The sequence below is a fragment of the Hyla sarda genome, chromosome 8 (genome assembly GCF_029499605.1).
Source record: "Hyla sarda isolate aHylSar1 chromosome 8, aHylSar1.hap1, whole genome shotgun sequence".
Classification (NCBI taxonomy): Eukaryota; Metazoa; Chordata; class Amphibia; order Anura; family Hylidae; genus Hyla; species Hyla sarda.
In genome coordinates, this window is record NC_079196.1 from 172886627 (window position 1) to 172911361 (window position 24735).

The window sequence follows — 24735 nt, forward strand, 5'->3', positions numbered from 1 at the left end:
ATAAAGTGTTCTGTAAAATGGTATTAAATAAACACTTAGAAAATTGCCTGTTATGAAAAAAAAAAAACAAAAAACAAATACTACTGTGCTAAAGTACTTAGCTTTTCTAAAAAGTAGGGTGAATAAATTAAATTGAAAACACTTCTGATATAAAATTTAATTACACAACACAATAATAGACTAGAAAATCTAATACAGTGTAATTCAGAGGACCCAGTGCATTCAGGATTAAATAAGCACAAAAATAAGATAAAGAGGACATGTTCTGGACTTACATGGGCTCTTGTCATTGTGCTGCATTTTCATATTAACAAAAAGGCATTTATCTTTCGGATTGAAAGAACTATAGAGATAACAAAGGTATGCCCTGATAACTAGCCCTATCTAAATAGCCTACTTGTTTATTTACTTAGATTTTTCTGCAGACAGGTTTGCTTTAAATGAACAGCCCACTAAGGCTATGTTCACAAGGCAGAATATCTGCAATTGTGCAAAAATACAGCTCTAAAAAGCTTGCAGCTGCCATTTTGTGGAATTAAGTTCAATGAGATTCTGCCCGCAATTCCACAAAATTTAATGACAGGTCTTTAAATTTTGGGGAATACGGAATGCAGAATTTCCGCAGCAGAAATTCCAGAAACTGTAAATGGAACAGCAGAATCCCATTTCACATAATGGGCTTTACATATACTGACACGCCTCCTCTATGTAGTTCTATGGGAGAGGCAGGGAAGCAGTGTTCGTGCCTCCCTGCCTCTCCCATAGAACTGTATGGGGAGGGGGTGGGGAGGGGGTGTAACAGTCAACCTCTCTACGTGGATGCTACGCGCATTAGCGCTCTCACTGAGCACTAATACGGGAGCCCCATTCAGGAGATCGCAGGGGGTCCCAGCGGTCGGACCTTGGGCGATCAAACACTTATCCCCTATCCTGTGGATAGGGGATAAGTTGTATAACGCTGCAGATGTCCTTTAAGCTAAGTGCAGTGTGAGTCCTATGGAGCCTCCTAGCTACTTGCCTTTTTGGTGTGGACTGACTGTAGAAAAGGAGAAAATGTTGCATGGCCGCAGTCATGCCATGCAATTTCCAATTTCAGAATATATGTTATTAACCAGATCTTCCAAAAAATAGACTGTAGACTTTCATAAACCCCTTGGGGACGCAGATCCTTAAGGACTCAGGGCGAACCTGTACGCCCTGGTCCAGTTTAATGGATTTAAACCGTTCTCACCGGCAGAGAACGGGTTAAACCCGGTAAGTCCCGGTTGCTACGGGCAGCCAAGACTCACAGCCCTGGCATTAACCCTTTAGACACCATGATCAAAGTTGATCACGGCGTCTAAAGCGAAAGTAAAATAATCCAGGCAGCGAAGCGGAGCTGATCGGGACTATCACAACAAAATCGCAATGTCCCGATCAACTTACAGGACGGGAAGGTCCTCACCTGCCTCTCCATCGTCCGATCGGTAATCTACTGCTCCATGCCTGCAGCAGGCTAGAGCAGAAGATCGCCGGTTACACTGATCAGTGCTTTGCAATGGCATAACACTGATCAGTGTATGCAATCAGAAGATTGCATGTTTTAGCCCCCTATAGGGGCTAAAAAAAAAGTGTAATTTTTTTACATTTTTTAATGAAAGTTAATTAAACTCTTCCCTATTAAAAGTTTAAATCACCCCCCTTTTACCATTTTTAAAATAAAATAATGTAATAAAGAATAAAAATAACCACATGTGGTACCGCCGCGTGCGTAAATGTCCAAACTATTAAAATATAAGGTTATCTAAACCATACGGTAGATGGAGTACACGTAAATAAAAAAAATACCAAAATCCAAAATTGTGCAATTTTTGGTCACTTCACACACCATAAAAATATTAATAAAAAGCTATTAAGTCCCATCAAAACAAAAATGGCACCAATAAAAACTACAGATGACAGCGCAAAAAATTTGCCCTTATACCGCCCCGTACACGGAAAAATTTAAAAGTTATAGGGGTCAGAAGAGGCCAATTTTAAACATACTAATTTTGGTGCCTGTAGTTTATAATTTTTTTAAGTATTAAAATAAAATAAAACCTATATAAATTGGTTATCCTTGAAACCGTATAGACCTACAGAATAAAGATAAGGTGTCATTTTTACCAAAAAGTGCACTGCGTAGAAACGGGAGTCCCCAAAATTTACAAATTGGCGTTTTTTTTTCACCCCACAAATATTTTTTTTTTGTGGTGCCACAGGTTATATTATAAAATAAATCATTTCATTACAACGTACAATTGGTGAAGCAAAAAACAAGCCCTTATATGGGTCTGTAGGTGCAAAATTGAAAGCATTATGATTTTTAGAAGGGAAGGAGGAAAAAAAGGAAAAAGCAAAAACTTTTGATATGTTGTAATGCATGTAAAACCAAGTTTTGGTTTTGCAGTTGCTTTCATTAGAAAATTTTCAGTATTTCATACTAAAAAAGCCGGTCAAGCAACTGCCCCCCCTGCCTGCTTGGACACATACTAGTTCTGCTGTGTCCATGCATCATCACCTATGTCATGGACCCACTTCCTTGATTGACAGCTCCTCCCATTGTCAGCTTGTTTCCCGCTACTGTCAGTGAGGACAAGCTGGGAGTTGTAGTTTTGCTAATGCTAGGGGAGATGTGAGCAGACAGCATACTGAGGGAGGGGATTGTTGGATCTGACGGGTAAGCTTTAAGGTGAAAATAGGCTGAGTCCCTAAGGGGTTAAAAAGAATATAAGACTCTAAGGGCATTCAGTCTTTGACAATGTTATGTGACTCTTGGACAAACGGGAGACAAAGACCACACTCAAATTCGGTACTTTTATGAATAAGGAGGTATAAGGTATTAACTACATAGGTAAGGCTTCTTTCACACTGCCGTTGTGGACTGTCCGAAAACGGACATTAGTTTATTTTTTTCTGCCTTCAATGGCCGTTATCAAGTCGGGAACACAGCGGGCAACAACGGATCCCGATGGATCTCATTGACTATAACGGGGTCCGTCGGGTGCCATTGTTTTATAGTGGGAGAAAAAGAGGGCACATGCACTAGTTTTTCTCCTGCTATTCTCCCCTCATTTTATAACGGCCGCTGTACTGCCAGGACATTTTATAAAGACCGCTGTACTGCCGCTGTACTGCCAGGACATTTTATAACGGCCGCTGTACTGCCAGGACATTTTATAAAGACCGCTGTACTGCCGCTGTACTGCCAGGACATTTTATAACGGCCGCTGTACTGCCAGGACATTTTATAACGGCCGCTGTACTTCCAGGACATTTTATAACGGCCGCTGTACTGCCTGTACTGCCGCTGTACTGCCAGGACGGCAGTGTGAAAGAAGCCTAACAATTTTTTTTTTCAATTTTAAATGTTCTAATCCATTTCCCATAAACTGTCCCATATAAACTATATTGCTTAATACCAATAATGTAACTATGTTAGCCTACGATGGAATGTTGTACATCCTACCTTGTCAACACTCTGTTTAAAGCAATTGGATGTTGTCTCTTTGACCATATCGAAGAAAGTCTGCCTGTCCTCTGGGTCAATTAAGCGGTCATAAAATACACGGTAAACTTCATGTATCCACAATCTGATTAATTTATCATTGTCCTGGAAAAGACCGAAAAGATATCAGAATTCATTTAAGTAGTTCATTACTTTTTTATGGCTATTTTATGACTGACAGCAAAAACCCTGAGGATTTTTGTTTAATGAATATTTGATATTTTTCTGTTATTTCACCTGGATATTCTATACATCTTCAAGTTGTTACAGATATCTATCTATTCAGCACTTACACATAGTAGGTTTAAACCAGTGATTCCTAATCAGACTTTCCTGGAATCCTGGGGTTATTGGAACTGGCGCAGGTTACCCCAAAATAAAACAGCAATGCTTTCAGAATGTTTCACACACAGCATCTTTCTTTTGGAAAAACACCAATGCAGATTTTCGCTCAGATCCAAAAGAAAGAAGTAACATAAGTTTGTTCTTTATATTCACAATTCCTCTTGGATCATGGAGTTATTAGAATTATAGCAGAGTTTCCTCAAGACAACAGACACACTTTGAGGGCAGTTTTACATACTAGATTTGTCTTTTAAAAACCACAAGCAGTATGAGACACTTACAGGCATCCGGTCCACAGTGATGCTTAATTCCCTCTGAAACGCTTCAGCAGTTCAGATTAATCTTAGTTATAAAGTCAACTGGGAACAGGGCTCCCAGTTATCACGGTGGTGCCCTGCAGCTTCTCCCCATTGGCCCTAACTGATCAGTCTCTCCCTATTAGTGTATAGGGGGAAATTGATCAATTAGGGTCAGTGGGGTAATAAAAAGCCACCAAGGACTGCCCGATGACTTGAAGCCCCACTTCTATGGTTTGGACAGCTTTTTTGTGGTAGGAATCAGAGTGAAAACTATTTTCAGGGGCTCCACATGTGATGGTTTAACCAACACCATAAAATATTTACTCTGGATTACCTGGAGATGAGTGTGAGGACACAGCAGGACTCCACGTACAACCCGGGAGAAATCTCGCAAATTAAAAACATAATGGGATTTGGAAGGCGTTGGCAGGAACTTTTCCACAGCTGTCTTGTAAATTTCCATGGTTGCTTGTATCATCAGTTTGCCAGATCTAAAACACAACTTACAAAATCAGATTCTCCACCGATAATGCTTAAACAGTATCCCATGTTTGTTCACCCAGCCGAACAGCACCATGCTCTGATCTGACAAGGGGCTAGAAGACCAAATCAATTGTTTCCTTCCTTTTGAAGGAGAATCTGGTCTAGCTGGCAGCCCCTAATCATGTTTCAAGGCTCTTTTATGGGTTTTAAGATTTTATAATTTCTTATGTCATTTATGAAGCACATTGGGGGAGATTTATCAAAACCTGTCCAGAGGAAAAGTTGCTGAGTTGCCCATAGCAACCAATCAAATAGCTTCTTTTATTTTTGAAAAGGCCTCTGAAAAATGAGAGAAGCGACCTGATTGGTTGCTAGGGGCAACTCAGCAACTTTTTGGTTTTGATAAAGCTCCCTCATTGTGTATCCTTAAAGCTGGTTGTGCCATTAGGACAACCTCTGTTCATGAACCCTACTATGGCATATGGGCATCATACAGCGGGCTACCCTATATAAGCCAGAGCAGTGAGTTACTGTAAATAATGTCTCAAGCTTTGGAGAATTTACATGATCATCTATTAATCTAAATATACACTATGTAGTACTACATCGCTACTGTAGGTTGCCTATAGATTCCTCTGAGACAACAGCCATTCGCCAGTGGGTTTGGCTTCTGGACCCACAATGATCAGCTGATATCTAGTGGGTCCCCAATTACAAAATGGGTTATCTCAACCTCTAGAAAGAGTGTTTTTACAAAAATATGTTTCTAATAGTAAGATAAGGTAGTGGAAAGTGTTTTGCCTGGCCCCATCTCAGCTTTCAGGAAACCAAGAGTATTCTGGGATAGACTGGTTGGGAGCAACATATTTCCTGACAATTCAGCTAAAAGACTGAAGACTGGGAGTCCTGAAATTTCCAATTCCAGGCTACAGTATTGCTCAGAACTTTTCTGTTAAAAATAAAAGAAAAACTAAAAATTGGAATTTCTGGTGTTTATGGGCCTTCAACTTGTGTGGAGCATTAAATAATCTCCTTTTAATAACAGCAATAGCGTTTAAATGTAGTAATAACCCAATTTCTGTCATTGTGTTAAACCTGAATATAAGTTGTGATTTTTCTAAATAAGAGAATCAAGCTGCTTCAAAGCAAAATCCTTCCAAAATTGTTATGGCAAGAAGAGAGATGATTGTGTTATAAAACAGATAAATGTGTCTAGTTAAAACCAAGGTACCTGATGTGCGAAGGGATTACTTGTGGATTTTGACAGTAAATGCTTAGGACAAATAAACAGCAAACATACACATTACACGTATATATAAAGACATTGCGCTCAAATACATATCACACACATCCATGCACTATACAAACAAAACATGTAACACACATACATAGAACACACATAAACACACAACTAATACAGTGTATTTGGAAAGATGTTAATATTGTGGCCTTGCACTTAATAATCCAAAACAAAGTGATAACAGAATATTGGAGATCATTGCAAATTTATTCAAAAGGAAAAACTTAAATATTGCATTCACATAAGTAATCAGACCATTTACTCTGTACTTAGTTGAACCCCCCTCCAGTCTTCTTTAGCATGATGCCAAAAGATTTACACACCTAGATTTCGGGATTTTCTGCCATTCTCCTCTTAAAAGGATACTCTTGTGAAATAAGGAGATTTTTTAGACTTACCGTAAAATCTCTTTCTCGAAGGATCCATTGGGGGACACAGACTCTGGGTATATGCTGCTGTCTCTAGGAGGCTTGACACTATGGTAACCAAAAAGTTGGCTCCTCCCAGCAGGATATACCCGCCTCCAGGCCACTGAGCAATTCAGTTTAGTCTCAGAGCAATAGGAGGAGACCGACAGGTCAAGGAAAAAAACCATGAACTGTCCGAGAAATAGAAGAAAAAATAATATAAATAATAATAAATAAATGAATAAAATAATAAAATAAATGAACACTCCCTCGGACAGATAACCGAAAAGGAACCCCAGAAAGGGGCGGGAGCTGTGTCCCCCAATGGATCCTTCGAGAAAGAAAAAACCTTTTCTCTATCGGCTCCATTGGGGAACACAGACTCTGGGAGGTACCAAAGCCGTCCCTTGGGTGGGCAGAGAAAAAAGGTCAGGCAGTTGGCTGTACCACCGCCGCCTGCAACACTTTACAGCCCAGACTAGCATCAGCCGATGCGAAAGTATGAACCTGGTAGAATCTCGAAAAAGGGTGCAAAGACGACCAGGTGGCCGCTTTACAGATCTGCAAGGCCGAGGCCTTGTTTCGGAGAGCCCAGGATGCTCCCACAGAGCTGGTGGAATGAGCCAAAACCCTGAAGGGTGGGATCTTCCCCTTGCAGCGGTAAGCTTCCGAAATAGCACATCGGATCCACCTAGAAATGGTGGCCTTGGAAGCAGGCTGTCCCTTCCGATGACCTTCTGTAAGGACGAAAAAAGAATCCGAACAGCCCGTACCACATCCAATTTGTGGAGCAGGCGCTCCCTGGGATCAGAAGGAGCGGGACAAAAGGACGGAAGGACGATGCCCTCATTGAGATCAAAGGCCAAAACGACCCGCCTGCCAGGTACAGTGATACATTTTTGCAGAGGAGGGCTTGCGAGCCCTGAGCATGGTGCAAATTACCTGGGAAGAGAAGCCGCGGGCCCTTAGAACAGCGGTCTCAACCACCACGCTGTCAAATGCAGCGACTGTAAATTGGGGTGGCAAAGGGGACCCTGTGACAGTAGGTCTGGACGAAGTGGAAGACTGAACGTCATCCAGAAGCCAGACCACGTCGGCGTACCATGCCCTATGAGGCCAGTCTGGAGCCACCAGAATGGCGGGGACTCCTTCCGCCTTGAGCTTCCTCAGAACCCTGGGAAGAAGGGGGAGAGGAGGGAACAGGTAGGGCAGTACAAAGCCCGACCACTGAATTACTAGGGCATCCACGGCTAGAGCCAGGGGGTCCCTGGACTTTGACACAAACGTCGGAATTTTCCAGTTGTGTCGAGACGCGAAGAGGTCCATGTCTGGGGACCCCCAGAGGTCACAGATCTGCGCGAACACCTCCGGAAGAGGAGACCACTCTCCGGGGTCGACTGAGGACCGACTGAGGAAATCCGCTTCCCAGTTGAGCACTCCCGGAATGTGGATCGCCGAAATGGCTGGAACTACTTGTTCCGCCCAGAGGAGGATCTTTGTCACCTCGGACATGGCCGCTGAGCTGCGAGTGCCACTCTGACGATTGATGTATGCCACAGCTGTGGCGTTGTCCGACTGGACACGGACAGGCTGGCCCTGAAGCAGGGACTCCCAATGCTTCAGACAAAGTTAAATCGCCCTCAGTTCCAGGATGTTTATGGAAGGAAGGCCCTCTTGGGGAGGCCAGAGGCCTTGAACCGTCTGATCCCTGAAAACACCCCCCCAGCCCGACAGGCTGGCATCCATCGTGATCACCCGGCAGTGGAGAGGGGGGAACAAAGTCCCCTGAAGAAGAAAGGGGGAGCGGAGCCACCAGCGCAGAGACCGACGGGTCCGGAGAGGGAGAGCAATCTTGCGATCAAAAGAGAGAGAGGGAACCTGTCCCATCGTGCAAGAATCGCCAGCTGAAGAGGACGGTAATGAAACTGGGCAAAGGGTACAGCCTCCCTTACTGCCACCATCAGACCCAGGACTTCCATGCAAGTACGGATGGTGACCGAGGATGGTATCCAGAGGGAGCGGACTCCCGACAACAGGGCCAGACGTTTGTCCGGCGGAAGGCGAATCCTAGCCGAGGCCGAGTCGAACTGAAGCCCCAAGAAGACCAGAGACTGGGTGGGGGAGAGAACTGACTTGTCTCGGTTGACCATCCACCCGAAGCGACGTAAGGTCTGAAGAGTGAGGCTCACATTCTCCAGAGCCTGGGCTCTGGTGGAGGCCTTGATGAGGAGGTCGTCCAAGTAGGGTATCACTGAGACCCCTCTTGACCGTAACAGAGCTACCACAGGCGCCAGAATCTTGGTAAAGACTCGTGGCGCTGTGGCCAGACCGAAAGGGAGAGCAACAAATTGATAATGACCTTCCGGAACCGCAAAGCGGAGGTGCCGCTGGTGTTCGGGAAAAATTAGAACGTGGAAGTAGGCATCCTTGATGTCCACCGAGGAAAGAAACTTCCCTTGATCCATAGATGCCACCACCGAATGGAGAGATTCCATTCGGAAATGGCGGATCAGAAGATGTTGGTTGAGACGTTGGAGATCCAGGATTGGCCGCACAGAACCACGAAAAGATTGGACCACGATGGGGACCACGAAAAGATTGGAATGAATGATTGGAATGAAAACCCCGAAAGCGTTCCCTTGAAGGAACTGGGACAATGACACCCTGGACGAGAAGGGACTGAAGAGCCTTCTGAAATTCCCTCGCAAGCGAGGGAGATTGGAGAGCACGGGACTGGAAAAAATGATCCCTCGGAAGGGAGGCAAATTCTATCCGTTATCCGTTGGACACCACGTCCCTGACCCAGGAGTCCGGAATGTGCTTGGTCCAAACATCTCGAAAGAGCAAGAGGCGACCTCCCACCCAAGAAAAAACTGCGGGTGGGGGCGTCCCTTCATGCAGAAGTGGGTGTGCGGGATGGTTGGTGTCCGACTTCCACGAGGGACGCGCCTTGAAAAAGGGGACCTTCTTGTCCCGTGGGGGCACCTGGCTGGACCCTTTAGAGGGGCCAGACGTCCGAAAGGACCAAAAGGAAGAAGACTTCCTGCGGAAAGAAGCGCTAGACTTGTTTTGAGGTAATAAAGAGCTCTTGCCCCCGGTCGCCTCAGAGATAATCTCATCCAGGCGCTTGCCAAAAAGTCGGGAGCCAGTAAAAGGAATCTCTGTGAGAGACTTCTTAGATGCAGCATCCGCGTTCCAAGTTTTAAGCCAAATGGAACGACAGAGAGTCACTAGATTACCGGTGGCAAAGGCAGCGCAGCGAGCTGAGTGCAAGGAAGCAGAACACAGGAAATCTCCAGCTTTGGAATATTGGAGGGCCAGAGCAGACAGTTCTTCCGGGGGAGAACCTGAATGAATGCCCTGACGGAGTTGGGAATGCCAAACCGAAAGGGCCTTAGACACCCAGGTGGAGGCGAAGGCAGAAAGCAGGGAAGAACCCGCTGCTTCAAAAGCATACTTCGCTAAGGATTCAACCTTTTTGTCTGCAGGATCCTTGAAGGCAGGTGCATCCGCCAGCGGCAAGGTAGTAGCCTTAGAGAGGCGGGAAACCAGAGGATCCACCGACGGAGAAGTCACCTTGGAGACAAGTTCCTTGGCGAAAAGATATCGCGCTTGGACTTTCTTCAGTCCCTGAAACTTCTCCTCAGGGTGCTTCCAGGCAGATTCTAGAATGGCCTCAAATTCAGCGTGAGAGCTGAACACTTTGGGTGCCGGTCGGGCACGATGAAAGGATACTTATGGAGCAGCGTCCGAAGTTCCTGGGTCCTCTAGGTTAAAGGTGTCTCTTATGGCCATAACCAATGAGTTCACCTTGTCCACTGAGTCCGAACGGTCCTCCGAATCGGATGCCGAATCGGAACCCTCGACCGCTAGCTCTCCAGGAGAGTGCGAACGAGTGGAGGCGGCCCTGGAAGAGGGAAACTCCAACCTGGTACGTGGCTCAGGAGAGCCAGAGTGGTGACCACGGGAACATCCTCTGGAAGAGTGACGCGTGTGGCCTGAAGAAGTGGTCGGGGTAGACCTGCGAGAGGAACGGCCGTGTCTACCAGAAGACTCCAGGGATGAGTCAGAGGAGACACCCCTATTACGCTTATGCGAATCGTAGGGAGAAGGGGAACAGGACCTTCTAGAGGGCCGGTGAAGGGTAGACCTCTCCAAGGCAGTCACCACAGAATGGGATACCTGTGCCAAGTCGGATATAGACTGGGAGAGGGAGGAAACCCAGGCTGGAGGGGCGGCCAAACCCACGGGGTCTGAAGGGGCACCTGGGTTAGAAATAGCAGGGGGGTCTGGGGGAGCAGTGGAGCAGGCAGAACAAGTGGGTTCAGCAGAACCTGGCATTTTTGCAGAGCAGTTTTTACAAGCGTAATGGGTAACTAATATTCCCGATATTTGCTTAGAGGGAGGAACAGTTCTGGGCACGGACATGACAAAAAAAATGAACAGTCACCCAAGTCTGTGTCCCAAGGCAGCTGCTGTGAGGAGAACTCCGCATCGCACTGAGGGGAGAGAGAAAAGACGCCGGCCAATAGGAGGAAGAGGCCGGGTCAGGGGCAAGGAGCTCTGTGATTGGTCCCTGCACGGCCCCAATGCGCGCACAGTGCTTATTGGTGGCTATTTCGCGCTGCTGAGGCGCTTGTCCGCTGGGCCGCCGAAGGATACAGTGGGACTCCTCAGTAATGGCGCCCGCTCCGAACCCCGAGCGCACACGCTGCCTGTAGTAAGTTCCTGTGCGCCCGGGGACGGAGCGGGCGTAGTGCCGTCGGCAGCCGCGGCTGCCGAAAGTGAAAGTAAAAAGCGCACCCGCCCGCAGGGAGAAGCCTGCGGCGCGTGCACATAAAACACTGTTTCAATAAAGTGCCCCCTTACTGTGCCCCTTACTGTGTATGAAGCCACTGCTCCCCCAATAATAAAAAACAATCCCCCTGCAGGGAATAATAAGATATCTCAAGGCCAGCCCCAGCTTCTGCAGGATAGGGCCAAAAACAGGGGTCTCCAGCTGTTGCAAGACCTAGGGAGAGAAAGATACTCACCTCATGCTGAAGAACTTACCTAAAGAAGTCTTCAGAATGAGCCTTCAGTCAGCATTTTCACCTGTGGCAAGCCAAGCTCATAGCGAGGAGAACAGGGAGGTAGGGGGACCCGGACCCATGAGGTACAACCCCAAGTGCTGACCGTTGGCGAAAGGGGGTTAACAGGATGCCTGCCACCTCTTGCAATGGGGAAACAGTGAACATTGCGTTCCTGAGTCCCCACCTGAAAACAGAAATAAAAAGGAATAAAGAACTAACACATTCCCTAAACCTAAGAAAATAAAAAATATGAGACCTGGTCTGGAGAACACCAGACCAGTGTCCACCTCCTTAAGACACTAAGCAAAAACTGAATTGCTCAGTGGCCTGGAGGCGGATATATCCTGCTGGGAGGAGCCGACTTTTTGGTTACCATAGTGTCAAGCCTCCTAGAGACAGCAGCATATACCCAGAGTCTGTGTCCCCCAATGGAGCCGATAGAGAAATATATATTTTTTAAATCAACTGGTGCCAGAATGTTAAACAGATTTGTAAATTACTTCTATTTAAAAATCTTAACCCTTCCAGCACTTATCAGCTGCTGTATGCTCCACAGGAAGTTCTTTTTTTTCTTTCTGTCTGACCACAGTGCCCTCTGTTGACACCTCCATGTCAGGAACTGTCTAGAGCAGGAGCAAATTCCCGTAACAAACCTATCCTGCTCTGGACAGTTCCTGACATAGACAGAGGTGTCAGCAGAGAGTGCTGTGGTCAGACAGAAAATAAATTCAAAAATAAACACTTCCTCTCGAGTATACAGCAGCTGATAAGTACTGGAAGGATCAAGAATTTTCTAAATAGAAGTAATTTACAAATCTGTTTAACTTTATGGCACCAGTTGATTTAAAAAAATAAATAAATAGTTTTACCCCTTTAAGCTTTGTCAGGTTGGATGAGGACCATTGATGATTCTTTCATTTTTATTGACATGTCTTTTGGGGTTTCTTTTTTCCCTTTAATTTTAATATGATGGATTAACGTTTTCCATTTTAATTTTCTACTATTTTTGGAAGCTGGAATCACCATTTTGTATTTCTTTGGATTACTCCCAGGACTCGGCGCTTGGCCCTTAGGTGCTTTTATATCTCCTCAGCATCTGTCATCTTGTACATTGTTCTTGATTTCATCAGACTAGAAAATTTAGTTTTTCACAGTCTGAGTCCTTTAGGTGCTTTTTTTTTGTAAACTCTAGACAGCTTTTATGTGTCTGTTACTGAGAAGAAACATCTTTCTGGACAGTATGCAATAAAGCCGAGATTGGTGGAGCGCTGCAGGGATGGTTGACCTTCAGGATCTTTGGAGTTCAGTGAGAGTGACCATTGGGTTCTTGGTAACCTTTCTTACTAAGGCCCTTCTCCCTCAATTATTTAGTTTGGTGGAGGACAGCTCTAGGAAGAGTCCTGTTGTTCCAAATATCTTCAATGTAAAAATTATGGAGGCCACTGTCCAGGGACTTTTAGTGCAGCACTTCATGGCTTGGTTGTTGCTCTGATATACAGTGTCAGCTGTGAGACCTTATATAGACAAGACAGTGTCTTTCCAAAGCCAATCCAAATTGCTGAAATTGACACCTTGATCGTAGTCACCTGTGGTAATCAAGTGTCATAGCAAAGGGTATGAATACTTATGTCCATGCAAAATGTTAGCTTTTCCTTTTTAAGAATGAGTAAAATTTTGTAAAAATCTTTTTTTTTTAATTCACATTCTTATTATGGGTTACTGAGTACAAAATGATTTAAGAGAACTTTCCTTTTTCTTATTGTATTATCTGGGGTACTGGTGTTGTGTAGGTAGGTACACTGTTTATGTCTCCTAGCCTGTGCTATGTGAGTGGGGAAGCTTCATGGTAATGCTGCTATTCTGTGCTCCATTTGCACACTATTATTTGCTTTTCCCCTTTCTCCTGACCACTCGCTGGAGGCTACTTATTCACTGACCTCCTTACTTAGGTTAGTTTTGTTTTTCGTTGCAATTTTTACATGACTGTCATGTGTAACTTATATTTTTGTTATACTGGTGGCCCTACTCTTTAGTTAGGAATAACTATGTCATGTTTTGCATTTTTGCATTTATACTAACTAATGATATACTACCTGCCTTACCAACTCCTTTTTGTCTGGCTATACTGTCCTTTTTAACTGTTTTTATTAAATGATGTTCTCAATAAAGTTTACTACTTATGTATAAAATTGGTGTTCTAGTGTGTATATAGGATTTCTTGTTAGTTACCAACACACTCGACTTGAAATATATTGGTATTATTTTGCCCTTTCTTTGGATTTATTTTTCTTATTGTAGCAGCAACACAACAAAATGTGTTAAGGGGAATATGTCTAAAGACATTCCAAATTCATTGGACTTATCTTACCTACAGAAAGCTCTTCGATCTCAACACAGCAGTGTAGAGGTAGCCATAGTCTGCTGTACTCTCCATGAGCTGCTGTCTGCACACAGCCTCCCCCTTCCTCTCCTATCCTTCCTGCTGAAAACACTGGACAGAGATGTTTACTGTATCAAGCTTTAAAAGGGTTGAAAACATCTTATCCTCTATCCAAAGGATATGGGATAAGATGTCCACCGCTGGGGACCCCCACAATCTCCGGGCCGGCAGCGGCATCGTCAGGAACACGCCCCCTTCATTCATGTCTATGGGAGGGGGTAAGACTACTAGTACATAGCAGTCACGCCTCCTCCCATAGAAGTGAATGCAGGGGGCGTGGCGGATGGCATCACGAGTCATCAGGAATGGAGCGAAGTTCGCTCCCTACACCGTATGACATGGGCACCGCAGCGGAGATCTCGGGAGTCCCCAGCGGCTGGAACCCCACAATCTAACATCTTATCCCCTATCCTTTCAATAGGGAAAAATATGTTTTCAGGGGAGTACTCCTTTAACAGCAGTACAGGCAGGAAAGAGACGGGGAGAGGGGAAGGTAGGATGTCTTTGGGTGCTACAAGTGAAGATAACACAAGAGACCTGCACCTGCCCCTCCATATGCCTACCCAACTACACTTGGGCCAATGAGCCACTAGCCCTCCAGGTATGCACCTACTTAGGACAGCTGTCCACAAAAAGCTGAACATTAATGCTGTAAAACAGAGTACTCTTTCTCTCTCTCTCTCTCTCTCTCTCTCTCTCTATATATATATATGTATATAAATACCTCAGGAATGAAATATCAAATCCTTTGCCAAAGTGCCAGTCTGATATGGAACAAAATATTTTTGTCATTGTTTCATCATCAAAAGCGTTAATAGAAACTATATTCAAGTGTCGAGTGAAGCGGCCTGCAAAAAAAAAAAGTCACAGACTGCAAATAAGAAAGATGATTGACAGGGAGTAATCTACCTATTCGTCTATAACACAGCATGTACACTGAACAACCTACAGTATGGAGCGATCTACTGTATCTGCAATGCATAAATCCTGACAGCACACCGGTGAAGGAATAGAATGCAGGTTTGTTTTCCCTTTTCTTACAGATCAGAGACACAGAAACACAATACACGTGTAAGAATAATTGTTTGCTTCTACCCAGTGAATGCAATGTGATGTATATGAATAGAATAAATGTGACTAATTCTTGCACAGTCATGTATTTCTAATCAAACAACAATTCATTTTTATGAGGAAACTTTTGTAGCAGCTAGACCTTTTCCATTTCATGGAATAAACCATACTAGAGCACGATCCATTATGCAGCTTTCTGAGAGTCACTTTGGCTGCAATGATGTTTATGGCGTTCATCATTTTCTTTTATCAGAAATGGCAGAAATCGTGAGGCTGGTTGACTCAGTTCAGTCACACACAAATAAATAATAATTTGTCTCTAAGAAGAATCATATTGAAAACATTTTACTAAAATAGAAGTTAAAGGGGTATTCCAGGAAAAAACTTTTTTTTTTTAAATATCAACTGGCTCCAGAAAGTTATACAGATATGTAAATTACATCTTCTATTAAAAAAATCTTAAAGGAGAACGCCAGAATATAAAAATTGTCCCAAATACGGCCGGCAGTAAAAAAAATAAAGATGTACATACCTTCCTCGGCTCCCACGGGCCTCCGGTAACCGGCTCCAGTCTCAGCCATGATCCTCTTCCTGGTTGCTGGTGGTCGGCGAGTCATAATGTGCTCAGCCAATCACCGGCTGCAGTGAAGTCCAACGATAGGCTGAGCGGCAGTGTGACGTATTCGGCCCCGGCAGCAGGTGCCAGTGTAGTGAAGAATTTTGTGTCCTGAAGCGTTCTCACACTGCCGCTCAGCCTATCGCCGGCCGAGTCGGGACTTCACTGCAGCCGGTGATTGGCTGAGCGCAGTATGACTCGCCGACCACCAGCAACCAGGAAGAGGATCACGGCGGAGACTGGAGCCGGTTACCGGAGGCCCCACGGGAGCGAAGGAAGGTATGTACATGTACATTAATTTTTTTTTAACTTCTGGCAGTATGGGGGACAATTTTTATATTCCGGAGTTCGCCTTTAATCCTTTCAATAATTATCAGCTGCTGAAGTTGAGCTGTGGTTTTCTGTCTGGCAACAGTGCTCTCTGCTGACATCTCTGTCTGTCTCGGGAACTGCGCAGAGTAGAAGAGGTTTGCTATGGGGATTTGCTTCTAAACTGGGCGGTTCCCGAGACAGGTGTCATCTGAGAGCACTTAGACAGAAAAGAACAACTCAACTTCAGCAGCTCATAAGTACTGAAAGGATTAAGATTTTTTAATAGAAGTAATTTACAAATCTGTTTAACTTTCTGGAGCCAGTTGATATATAAAAAAAGTTTTTCCTGGATAACCCCTTTAAAGAAAAAGAATGTAAAGATGTCAGAGCCCAAAGCTCTTGGGGATCTCATGGTGGTCTGGTAGGTATGCTCTAAATCAGTGGCCTTCAACCTGTGGACCTCCAGATGTTCCAAAACTACAACTCCCAGCATGCCCGGAAAGCCGTTGGCTGTCCGGGCATGCTGGGATTTGTAGTTTTGCAACATCTGGAGGTCTACATGTTGGAGACCACTGCTCTACATTATCCAAGCATAGGGCTGTTTGATTAGTGCTGGGGTGTTACATTTAGATCTGACCTAGAGGTATGTTCTCCCCATGCAAGGTTGGCATGTTATTAAAAGCAGAAAGGATCAGGTACTGTTTTGAACGGTAGCAGCAGGAGATTTGGGCGTGGATTGGGTTATTTCTAATTTTGGCAGCACCCACAAGGCATTTCTGATCCCCAAACATCTCCTATAAGCTTTAAAGGGGTACTACCATGCTGACAACTTAATCAACTGGTGCCAGAAAGTTAAACAGATTTGTAAATCTCTTCTATTAAAAAATCTTAATCCATTTTAGGGTCTGTATACTAAAGAGAAATCCCCAAAAAAAATGCATTTCCTCTGATGTCATGACCACAGTGCTCTCTGCTGACCTCTGCTGTCCGTTTCAGGAAAATCCCCATAGCAAACATATGCTCCTCTGGACAGTTCCTAAAATGGACAGCAGAGGTCAGCAGAGAGCACTGAGGTCATGACATCAGAGGAAATGCATTTCTTTTTTTGATTTCTCTTTAGTATACAGCCCCTAAAAAGTTTTCCACGTGAGTACCCCTTTAAAGGAAAACTGTCAGCCTGGTTACCCACACTAAACCTAATACACTGGGTTATAGTGTGGGTGAACAGGAGTTCAATGAGTGGTCATTTACTTAAATATGCCCAGTAGGTCCTGAGATATGTCCCCAGAAAATCCTCAACTGAATTCAGTAAATTGTGCACAGGGGGGCGGGGCTTCACCTGCTCAATTTACATATTCATTGTCTGTGACTCCACTTCACTAGCATGTGGAGTCACAGACAATGAATATGTAAATTAAGCAGACAAAGTCCCGCCGCCCCCTGTGCGTGATTTATTGAATTCAGCAGAGGATCTTCTGGGGACATATCTCAGGACTTACTGGGCATATTTAAGTAAATGACCTCATTGAACTCCTGTTCACCCACACTATAACCCAGTGTATTAGGTTTAGTGTGGGTAACCAGGCTGACAGTTTTCCTTTAAAGGGGTACTAACGTGGAAAACTTTTTAGGGTCTGTATACTAAAGAGAAATCCAAAAAAGAAATGCATTTCCTCTGATGTCATGACCTCAGTGCTCTCTGCTTACCTCTGCTGTCCATTTTAGGAACTGTCCAGAGCAGCATATGTTTGCTATGGGGATTTTCCTGAAACGGACAGCAGAGGTCAGCAGAGAGCACTGTGGTCATGGCATCAGAGGAAATTCATTTTTTGGGGGATTTCTCTTTAGTATACAGCCCCTAAAAAGTACTGGAAGGATTAAGATTTTTTTAATAGAAGAGATTTACAAATCTGTTTAACTTTCTGGCACCAGTTGATTAACCCCTTCCCGACCTATGACATACCTGTACGTCATGGGTGGCAAGGTGTTCCTGACCCATGACATACAGGTATGTCATGAACATTACTGCCGCTACTCGCGGCATCCCGCAGCGCCCGGAAAGATGGTGGCTATCACTGATAGCCAGCCATCTTACCGTGCGACCACGGGGGGTTTCATCCCCCACCCCCCCAGCGATCGCTGCTATCAGCTGGTCAAATCTGACTAGCTGATAGCAGCGTTTCGCTATGAAAATACTTAGCAGCGCGGTGTGTGAGTCCCGATCACGGGGATCGGGACACACACCGCTCTGCTAAGTGTCCCTGACCCGTCCCCCGGCATCACTTACCCGTCGGAGCGGTGTCCCGAGCGGTCCCGGCGTCTTCCATGCGGTCCTGGCTGCGCTGCGTCCCGGAGGTGAGTTTCCGGCAGCAGTGCGGCATCTTCATTGGCAGCAGTGAGATCGCCGTAAAGCGATCTCACTGCTGCCTCTGAGAGTTTCAAAACTGCAACTCCCAGCATGCCCAGACAGCCTTTGGCTTTCTGGGCATGCTGGGAGTTGTAATTTTGCAACATCTGGAGGTCCACAGCTTGGAGACCACTGTATAATGGTCTCCAATCTGTGCTCTTCCAGATGTTGCAAAACTACAAATCTCAGCATGCTCAGTCTGTCCAGGCATGCTGGGAGTTGTAGTTCTCTAACATCTGGAAGAGCACAGATTGGAGACCATTATACAGTGGTCTCAAAACTGTGGACCTCCAGATGTTGCAAAACTACAACTCCCAGCATGCCCAGACTGCCCAAGCATGCTGGAAGTTGTAGTTCGGCAACATCTGATCCTTCAGATATTGCCGAACTACAACTTCCAGCATGCCTGGGCAGTCTGGGCATGCTGGGAGTTGTAGTTTTGCAACAACTGGAGGCACACTAGTTGGGAAACATTGTCCGTTTCCTACCTCAGTGCCTCCAGCTGTTGCAATTTTTGCAAAACTATAACTCCCAGCATGCACTGACAGACCATGCATGCTGGGAGTTGTAGTTTTGCAACAGCTGGAGGCACACTGGTTTGGAAACACTAAGTTTGGTTGCAAAACACTTGAAAGTTTATTACTTAACTTAGTGTTTCCAAACCAGTGTTCCTCCAGCTGTTGCAAAACTACAACTCCCAGCATGCACGGACAGCTAAAGGGCATGCTCGGAGTTTGCAACAGCTGGATGTTTGCCCCCTCCCCCCAATGTGAATGTACAGGGTACACTCACATGGGCGGAGGTTTACAGTGAGTGCTGCAAGTTTGAGATGGCGCAAATTTTGCGCTGCAGCTCAAACTTCCAGCGGCAAACTTGCTGTGAACCTCTGCACATGTGACTGTACCCTAAAAACACTACACTACACTAACACTAACCTAAAATAAAAAGTAAAAAAACACTACATATACACATACCCCTACACAGCCCCCCTCCCCCCAAAAAATGAAAAACGTCTGGTACGCTACTGTTTCCAAAACGGAGCCTCCAGCTGTTGCAAAATAATAACTCCCAGTATTGCCGGACAGCCATTGACTGTCCAGGCATGCTGAGAGTTTTGCAGCAGCTGGAGGCACCCTGTTTGGGAATCACTGGCGTAGAATACCCCTATGTCCACCCCTATGCAAATCCCTAATTCAGGCCTCAAATGCGCATGGCGCTCTCTCACTTTGGAACCCTGTCGTATTTCAGGGCAACAGTTTTGGGACACATATGGGGTATCGCCGTACTCGGGAGAAATTGCCTTACAAATTTTGGGGGGCTTTTTCTTCTTTAACCCCTTATGAAAAGGTGAAGTTGGGGTCTACACCAGCATGTTAGTGTAAAAAAAAATTTTTTTTTACACTGACATGCTGGTGTTGCCCTATACTTTTCATTTTCACAAGAGGTAAAAGGGAAAAAAGACCCTCTAAATTTGTAATGCAATTTCTCCCGAGTACGGAGATACTCCATATGTGGGCACAAAGTGCTCTGGGGGCGCACAACAAGGCCCAGAAGGGAGAGTGCACAATGTACATTTGAGGCGATTTGCACAGGGGTGGCTGATTGTTACAGCAGTTCTGACAAACGCAAAACAATAAATATCCATATGTGACCCCATTTTGGAAACTACACCCCTCACGGAATGTAATAAGGGGTGCAGTGAGCATTTACACCCCACTGGTGTATGACAGATTTTTGGAACAGTGGTCTGTGAAAATGAAAAATAAAATTTTTGATTTGCACAGTCCACTGTTTCAAATATCTGTCAAACGCCAGTGGGGTGTAAATGCTCACTGCACCCCTTATTAAATTCCATGAGGGGTATAGTTTCCAAAATGGGGTCACATGTGGGGGGGGGGGTCCACTGTTCTGGCACCATAGGGGCTTCCTAAATGGGACATGCCCCCCAAAAACCCTTTCAGAAAAACTCACTCTCCAAAATCCCATTGTCGCTCCTTCCCTTCTGAGCCCTCTACTGCGCCCGCCGAACACTTTACATACGCATATGAGGTATTTCCTTACTCGAGAGAAATTGGGTTACCAATTTTAGGGTGATTTCTCTCCTTTTACCCCTTGTAAAAATTCAAAAATTGGGTCTACAAGAAAATGCGAGTGTAAAAAATGAAGATTTAGAATTTTCTCCTTCACTTTGCTGCTATTCCTGTGAAACACTTACTGAATGTCATTTTGAATACTTTGGGGGGTGCAGTTTTTATAATGGGGTCATTTATGGGGTATTTCTAATATGAAGACCCTTAAAATCCACTTCCAACCTGAACTGGGCCCTGAAAAATTACGATTTTGGAAATCTTGAGAAAAATTGGAAAATTGCTGCGGAACTTTGAAGCCTCTGGTGCCCTCCAAAAGTAAAAACATGTCAATTTTTTTATGCAAACACAAAGTAGACATATTGTATATGTGAATCAATATGTAATTTATTTGGAATATCCATTTTCCTTTCAAGCAGAGACTTTCAAAGTTAGAAAAATGCAAAATTTTCTAAATTTTCATGAATTTTTTAGATTTTTTACCAAGAAAGGATACAAATATCAGTGAAATTTTACCGATAACATAAAGTAGAATATGTCACGAAAAAACAATCTCGGAATCAGAATGAAAGGTAAAAGCATTCCAGAGTTATTAATGTTTAAAGTGACAGTGGTCAGATTTTCAAAAAATGCCCAGGTCATGAAGGTGAAAATGGGCTGGGTCATGAAGGGGTTAAGTTGTCAGCATGGTAGTACCCCTTTAAAGCTTATGGGAGATGTCTGGGGATCAGAAATGCCTTGTGGGTGCTGCCAAAATTAGAAATAACCCAATCTGCGCCCAAATCTCCTGCTGCTACCGTTCAAAACAGTACCTGATCCTTTCTGCTTTTAATAACATGCCAACCTTGCATGGGGAGAACATACCTCTAGGTCAGATCTAAATGTATCACCCCAGCACTAATCACTGAAACACTATGACTCAATATACATAAGTCATACATTATGGTGCAGATCTATCAATCTGTCTGTGACAAAAACATGCCGGAATTCATGTATCAAAATGAGCTGTGATTGGTTGCTATTTGAGACAAAATCAGACACATTCTGATAAACGTGTACTGCAATATAGTGACATACTCTGAAAAGTCTGTGTACATTTCTTTAGTACACATATTGAGAAAATAATATATATTGTGACACTCGGGAAGCTTCTCACTAGTCTAGTCTGAGTCTTCCACCTGCTGCATGATTAATGAGCCAAGCAGAAAGGAGAAGGGTGTTAAAGGTGTACTCCACCCCCCAAAGTCGAGACATTTAGTGTGACGGCCGTCACGCCCCCTCCCATAGACTTGCATTAAGGGGGGGGGGGGTCACAAAAGGGTGTGGCGACCCCCAAAGCCCGCTCCCATCGTTCAGAACTAAATGTTCCGAACGTTGTGGAGTGGAGTATCCCTTTAAAAGGAAGATAGACAGTGTGATCAGGGCTCTCCTTTAGACAGAAGTGACTGTAAGAGGGGAAAAACCATGTCCATTGCCAGGCGGGCACTGCAAGGACTGCGATGGACACACAAGTGTGGACTCCCTGAGTGAGAGCAGTGGCTCTCTGGTAACACACAGAAGGCGGCTGTGTGTGGTTATCTAAATCAGGACTTGATCAGGAGTCATGGCTGTAAATGTTGGCATCCCTGAAATTTTTCTAGAAAGTGAAGTATTTCTCACAGAAAAGGATTGCAGTAACACATGTTTTGCTATACACATGTTTGTTCCCTTTGTGTGTATCGGAACCAAACCAAAAAAGGGAGGACAAAAGCAAATTGGACAAAATGTCCCACCAAACTCCAAAAATGGGCTGGACAAAATTATTGGCACCCTTAACTTAATATTTGGTTGCACACCCTTTGGAAAAAATAACTGAAATCAGTCACTTCCTATAACCATCAATAAGCTTCTTACATGTCTCAGCCAGAATGTTGGACCACTTTTCCTTTGCAAACTGCTCCAGGTCTCTCTTATTGGAAGGGCGCCTTTTCCCAACAGCAATTTTAAGATCTCTCCACAGGTGTTCAATGGGATTTAGATCTGGACTCATTGCTGGCCACTTCAGAACTCTCCAGAACTTTGTTGCCATCCATTTCTGGGTGCTTTTTACATATGTTTGGGGTCATTGTCCTGCTGGAAGAACAAGAGATTGGATGCAAACCCAGCTTTCTAACATTGGGCTGTGCAGTGCCACCCAAAATCCGTTGGTAATCCTCAGATTTCATGATGCCTTGCGCACATTCAAGGCACCCAGTGCTGGAGGCAGCAATACAACCCCGAAACATAATTGAACCTCCACCATATTTCACTGTAGGTACTGTGTTCTTTTCTTTGTAGGCCTCATTCCATTTTCGGTAAAGAGTAGAATGATGTGTTTTACCAAAAGCTGTATCTTGGTCTCATCTGTCCACAAGACATTTTCCCAGAAGGATTTTGGCAAAATGTAGTCTTGCTTTTTTATGTCAGCAGTGGGATCCTCCTGGGTCTCCTGCCATAACGTTTCATTTCATTTAAATGTTGACGGATAGTTTGCACTGACACTGATGCTCCCTGAGCCTGCAGTACAGCTTGAATATCTTTGGAACTTGTTTGGGGCTGCTTATCCACCATCTGGACTATCCTCTGTTGACACCTTTCATCAATTTTTCTCTTTCGTCCACGCCCAGGGAGATTAGCTACAGTTCCATGGGTTGCAAACTTCTTGACAATGTTGCGCACTGTGTTCAAAGGCAAATCTAGATCTCTGGAGATGAATTTGTAACCTTGAGATTGTTGATATTTTTCCACAATTTTGGTTCTCAAGTCCTCAGACAGTTCTCTTCTTCTCTTTTTGTTGTCCATGCTTAGTGTGGCACACACAATGCAAAGAGAATGTCTCTCCTTTTTATCTGCTTTTGGGTGTGATTTTTATATTGCCCACACCTGTTACTTGCCCCAGGTGAGTTTAAAGGAGCATCACATGCTTGAAACAATCTTATTTTTCCACAATTTTGAAAGGATGCCAATTATTTTATCCAGTACTGTTACGCCTAGCGCTCCGGGTCCCCGCTCCTCCCCGGAGCGCGTACGGCGCCTCTCTCTCCGCAGCGCCCCGGTCGGTCCCGCTGACCGGGAGCGCTGCCCTGTCCTGGCCGTTGGGGATGCGATTCGCACAGCGGGACGCGCCCGCTCGCGAATCGCATCCCAGGTCACTTACCCGTTCCCGTCTCCTGCTGTCATGTGCTGGCGCGCGCGGCTCCGCTCTCTAGGGCGCGCGCGCGCCAGCTCCCTGAGATTTAAAGGGCCAGTGCACCAATGATTGGTGCCTGGCCCAATTAGCTTAATTGGCTCCCACCTGGTCCCTGACTATATCTATCCTCCTCCCTTGCACTTCCTGGCCGGATCTTGTTGCACTTGTGCCTAGAGAAAGCGTTTTGTGTGTTTAAAGCCTGTGTACCAGAACTTCTGCTATCTCCCCTGACTACGAACCTTGCCGCCTGCCCCCGACCTTCTGCTACGTCCGACTCTGCTTCTGCCTACTCCTTTGTACCTCGCCTATCTTCAGCAGCCAGAGAGGTGAGCCGTTGCTAGTGGTTACGACCTGGTCACTACCGCCGCAGCAAGACCATCCCGCTTTGCGGCGGGCTCTGGTGAAAACCAGTAGTGTCTTAGAACCGGTCCACTAGCACGGTCCTCGCTATCCCTCTCTGGCACAGAGGATCCACCTCCTGCCAGCCGGCATCGTGACAGTAGATCCGGCCATGGATCCCGCTGAAGTTCCTCTGCCAGTTGTCGCTGACCTCCCTACGCTGGTCGCCCAGCAAGCTCGTCAGATCGCCCAACAAGATCACCAGCTGTCGTACTTGACCTCCATGACACAGCAACTCCAGTCACAACTACAGCAGATTCAGTCTCAGCTACAGCAGCAACAACCATCTCCTCCGCCAGCTCCTGCACCTCCTCCGCAGCGAGTGGCCGCTCCTGGTCTACGCCTATCCTTGCCGGATAAATTTGATGGGGACTCTAAGTTTTGCCGTGGCTTTCTTTCCCAATGTTCTCTGCATCTGGAGATGATGTCGGACCTGTTTCCCACTGAAAGGTCTAAGGTGGCTTTCGTAGTCAGCCTTCTGTCTGGAAAAGCCCTGTCTTGGGCCACACCGCTCTGGGACCGCAATGACCCCGTCACTGCCTCCGTACACTCCTTCTTCTCGGAAATCCGAAGTGTCTTTGAGGAACCTGCCCGAGCCTCTTCTGCTGAGACTGCCCTGTTGAACCTGGTCCAGGGTAATTCTTCCGTTGGCGAGTATGCCGTACAATTCCGTACTCTTGCTTCAGAATTATCCTGGAACAATGAGGCCCTCTGCGCGACCTTCAAAAAAGGCCTATCCAGCAACATTAAAGATGTTCTGGCC

General features: G+C 45.3%; 1 protein-coding gene across 3 annotated transcripts in view; it reads right to left on the minus strand.

The window, feature by feature from the left end:
• DNAH3 (dynein axonemal heavy chain 3) overlaps window positions 1–24735 on the minus strand; it is a 536740-nt gene that overhangs the window by 102005 nt on the left and 410000 nt on the right. For all 3 annotated transcript variants that reach the window (XM_056535450.1, XM_056535451.1, XM_056535449.1), the window contains exons 44-46: window positions 14597–14720; window positions 4505–4661; window positions 3488–3631 (exon numbers count right to left, since the gene is read on the minus strand). In XM_056535450.1, coding sequence (XP_056391425.1) covers window positions 3488–3631; window positions 4505–4661; window positions 14597–14720 — 425 coding nt within the window. The remainder of the gene's footprint in view (window positions 1–3487; window positions 3632–4504; window positions 4662–14596; window positions 14721–24735) is intronic.